A 4,484-nucleotide genomic window follows, 5' to 3' on the forward strand; every position below is an offset into this window, starting at 1 on the left:
ATGATAGCATTTTCTATGCACATCACATTTTCACTTGGCAGCCCAAGGGGGGGGGGGGGGTTAAACCCCCTAAAACGCCTACCCCCCCCCCCCCCCCCCGTGCAACATCTTTGGTGATCTTCTTCTCAATATTGATTTACTGGTGGAGTTACAATATTTGCTGGTCTTTTAGAATAACCAGATTTCAGAGAATTCACACTTTTCACAACGAAAAACTTCTCCATGTCCCAGCGCGATCGTCTCCAGCTCCAGCAGATATTGGGCGTCAGCGGCGTTACACCGGCACTACCGGCGCAGTATAGCCACTACTGACGGCCGCACTAGCTGCACTGCGAGCTTCCGTTGTTAATGTATCGGTAATTACTCATAGCGATGGGAGAGAAAGAGCCATTTAAGTTCCATTTCATTGGTTTAAGGTTTGAAAATTGATACTCAATATTGTGTTAAAGTTATATCAGAAAAGATAATCTTTATTCCACGGGGGCGGTTTTTAATTTTGCAATCGCCCCCGTGAGCAACCTGACGGGGGCGATTATGGAGCTCACGGGGGCGAATCGCCCACCGCCCCCGTGTATTTTGAGCGCTGTATGACACTAAAATTTACACCATACTTACTGGATTCAGTCGGTAAATTCAGCTGAAAATAGGAATAATATGTATTATCTTGAATTACAAAAGGTTTTTTTCGACGCATATGATGCGGTTCCTTGATGCGAATACAATGAGCGTTGACATTTGGCAATTTTTTAAAAACTTTCTAGATGTCAATATGAGAGGAGGTATATTACTGAGGACTCGTCAAGAACTGATGATAACAATAACCATTGAGTGACCGGCTCAATGGAAAATAATGACATCAGAGTTAAGTGAATTGTACAATGCAATCGAATTAGCATATATATTATGTAGAAATTGGCAATTTCGACGGTTTCAGTCGCGAGAGAAACGTGCCAGGAAGTTCCTCAGCATCGCCCTAGCCTCGTTGCGGTACACCTTCAGACGGAGCGCGAACAAGAACGGATTAATGCATGTGTTGAGATTCCCCATGATGACCAAGAAGCGATACCACGAGGAGCTGAAGCCGACTTTTCCTCCAAGGTTGTACTGCAAGAATGTCCACTGGTTAGGAGACCAACAGACTAAGTAGATGATGCACATGGCTAGGAGAACCTTGGTCGTGTTACGTCGTTGAAGCGCACCTGCGGCGTCCTTGTCCGTACGAGCAGGCGCTCCAGAGGTGTTTCCCTGTCCAGATGACGAGGGTTTTGGAGCGTCTTTGGCATCGCATTTGTTGTGATCGCCAGGCGTTGAAGACTTCTTTGTGTTGATGACTGCAGGAACTTCAAGCTGATTACTCGAGAATTGCTGTGCTGCCTCTACAGGAGGCACGTCATCACTCTTGGTAATAGTGCCTATGAGTTCTGCACTGTTTTGAGCCGGCCGTTCGGATGACTGTGGTTGTTTGGAAGTTCCTGGTTGAATCGAAGTGGATGGTATCAGTAAAACGTTCGTCTTCTTGAACTCGCCGGCGCCTCGCTCGTGGGCCACTCTGTTCAGCTTCCGGAATTTACGTATTATGGCCACAAAGGAAAATGTCATGATGCACGCTGGGATGAAATAGTCCCAGAAGAAAAGCATGACGAGGATGCCTCTGTATCGAGGCGTGTAGCGACAAGTACCTTCGTCCGTTGTATCGTAGTGTAGAGCAACCAGAAGAACCTGGAATATGGGTCCAAGAACCCAGGTAGAAACTATCAGCAGGTGAACGGCACGCTTCTTGAAATTCTGGAGGTACCATATTGGATGAAGCACAGCCACGTAGCGTTCGATGGATAGGGCCACGAGGTTGAAGGTGGAAATTGCGAAGCCACCGAACACCAATACCAACGAATTCCAGAGGTTGCAGTAGACCCTTGCAGCCAGACCGGACTTCTTGACTGATCGGATTCCACCGACATCGGAAAGGGTAGAGGCGACAAGGAGCCCTGATACGATACAGTCGATGATGGCTTGATTGACAATCAACAAGTTGGTGTTGTTTCTCACTGAATGTCTCCGAAGCACGAGGACGCATGCAAGGTTACCAACAAGACCAAGCATACCGATGAAAACCTGACCAACCTGAATAGGAGTAGCGACAGCCCACCCGGATTCTTCTTCGGGAGCTTTGGGAGCTTCGGTAGGGGTACCATTGTAGGACATGGCATCATCCATGATGAGCAGAACGTGGACCTTCAACTAACGACGAAAAGATGTGATGGAATAAAAATTTGTGATTTTTAACGAGCTTTATTTGTATGTGCCAGTTTTTAAGAGGACGATAACTCTTTGACACGTCATATCGCGAGAGGCGTATAGTCGCTTTTGTAGCTTGAAAAAGAAGTTTTTTTATAAATAGTGCCTGGATAACCCATCCTTACCAAAATAGTCAAAATGTCAAACTTATATCGTTATTATCATGGCATGTCAATTATGGTTTCTAGGTCCAGCATTTTAAACATTTCTCCATGTTTCCGCTTTCAAATGACCATAATTAGTGTCAGAAACCGATGAGTGAATTTTGTCGTAATCGGTTTAAAACACTTTGATCAGTACGCGAAATCTGGCTCCGGCCGCCATATGCCAACTGCCATGTTCGCCTGTGGCATTTGCAGGAAGTTTTAACAAAGGAGTTAAAGTTTGGTCCAGATCCTACGAGTCCAGAAATCCTTCGTGTAACAAACAAAAAAGTGACCTAATTTAATGCACTTAATTTCAAACGTCCAGTAATGATTAAGTTCATATTCAAAAGCACTTAGCCTGTCACCCGAAAAGGTCAAAGGAAAGTTCTACTTTCGTGCCAAAGAGTTAGAAATACCCTTTTTATCGAGGGAATTGTAAAAGCAATTACTACTTGACTTAAAAAAGCAAAATGTAAGAAAAAGATCAAGATGCCATAGCAAAGAGAGCAGGTTTATTAGGTCTTTAAATAGCGATTTACAATTTAGGCATCCTCGGGGAGGTAAAAAAGTTAACGTTCTAAATTTAGTTAAAAGCATCGGAAGTATAATTACCCTGATTTTCAAGGTAATAAAGAACATCAAGGTAAATTGGAAAGTGGGCTTTAAGAGAAGTTAGCTCTGAATATGTACTAACCTTAAAACGTAATTGACGGGTGATTATTTATTTACATGATTGCTTGAGAAGCGTCACACGCTTGGTTATGGGGCGTTCACATATACACTCCGGGCCCGTACGGCGATTGAACACAGACATTTTGGTCTTTGTTTGTTTGACCGGCTCCCGTACAGGTTCTACAGGCGCCGGACATTTTTCACCAGTGGTGCTGATTCTCCCGGCGTTTTCATCTGCCCGTTTAATATGTTGTAGATAGCCCGTAAAGGGCCCGTACGTGCTCCAGACGGCAGGCGCGGATCTACGTGGCGATTTTTCCGGCCTGGGCCCCCCCCCCTAGCCGAAAAATCTGTTTTAAAAAATCGGATAATAACGTAAATTTAATCTTTTTTAAAAACAAAAACGTCCCCCCCCCACCAAAAAAAAATATATATATATATATATATTTTTTTTCGCCCACACCGAAAACAAATTAGTGGTTCCCCCCCCCCCCTCTTGTCGCCGGCTGGATCCGCCCCTGCCAGACGGTGCCTGGACGGGGTCATCACGATTTGTTCAATTATCAATGTACAACGCAGCTTTAAACAGGCGGCGCGGATGTCAGAGGCAACATAGTTCAGTGCACCGCAAGGAACCCAGCAGGGTGCCTATAAACGACTGAGGCCGGGCCCCGGGAGCCATTGGGTGCACCTTTACATCGGACGGAGCCCGTAAGCTTACCGGCCCACAACTGGGTGGCACCAGGCCGCCAACTTTACGGGCGCCGAGCATTTTCATTCGACCATTTTTACCGGTCACCTCACGGGCGTCGCAGAATATGTGACCATACATGCCGTAGAAATGGAAATCGGAAGGGTCCCGTACGGTCTCTAAAATCTACGGCAAGCCGCCAGGTATGGAAAAATCGTATGGGGCTCGGTGAATATGTGACCTAGGCATATTCAAAGCATGGAGGGGGTCTACGGCCCTATGCTCTATGTGTTATCCAAGGGAAGGATTAGTGCCTTACATATTCATTTTTTTTAAAGACATGTAGTCAAAAGCTATCTTATCATTTTGTTTGTATTTCGTGTAGTATGATATATTTTATTAAACTTTCCCACTTTTGGAATAAATTTATCAACATTCTACGTCATTATGTAAAGTACATAATGACGTGGTTTGGAACCGGGGCTTGTTTGCGACGAGTCCACTGCTCTACCACAGAGGCATCATTGTTACTCGGTAATATTTATACAGTGAATTTGGCATTAGGTAAATAAACAAATACTTCAGTCACACCACTTAACTATTTCCAAACCGATGAACTTCTTGGATATTCAAGTATTACTCCAGTCAAGTCGACGAGGCCGACACAAAATTTCATTTTT

The 4,484-nt window shown here is 44.8% G+C and overlaps 1 protein-coding gene across 1 annotated transcript; it reads right to left on the minus strand.

The window, feature by feature from the left end:
- Nucleotides 1-930: 930 nt before the first annotated feature.
- On the minus strand, nt 931-3,945 carry LOC100891057 (alpha-2A adrenergic receptor-like). The gene is made up of 2 exons (XM_030981445.1): nt 3,835-3,945; nt 931-2,238 (listed from the first exon to the last, which is right to left on the minus strand). Exons 1-2 carry the CDS (start codon nt 3,943-3,945, stop codon nt 931-933), a joined length of 1,419 nt encoding a protein of 472 aa, XP_030837305.1.
- Nucleotides 3,946-4,484: the final 539 nt, after the last annotated feature.

The sequence above is a fragment of the Strongylocentrotus purpuratus genome, unplaced genomic scaffold (assembly GCF_000002235.5).
Source record: "Strongylocentrotus purpuratus isolate Spur 01 unplaced genomic scaffold, Spur_5.0 spur5_scaffold_12, whole genome shotgun sequence".
NCBI classification, from domain to species: domain Eukaryota; kingdom Metazoa; phylum Echinodermata; class Echinoidea; order Camarodonta; family Strongylocentrotidae; genus Strongylocentrotus; species Strongylocentrotus purpuratus.

Bases quoted from the DNA above. Each gene is read 5' to 3' on its own strand.
- LOC100891057 (XM_030981445.1), bottom strand. From the start codon at position 3,945: ATGTATGGTCACATATTCTGCGACGCCCGTGAGGTGACCGGTAAAAAT. The intron at 2,239-3,834 runs GTAAGCTTACGG...TTTCGTCGTTAG, and splicing joins TGCCACCCAGTTGTGGGCCG to TTGAAGGTCCACGTTCTGCT.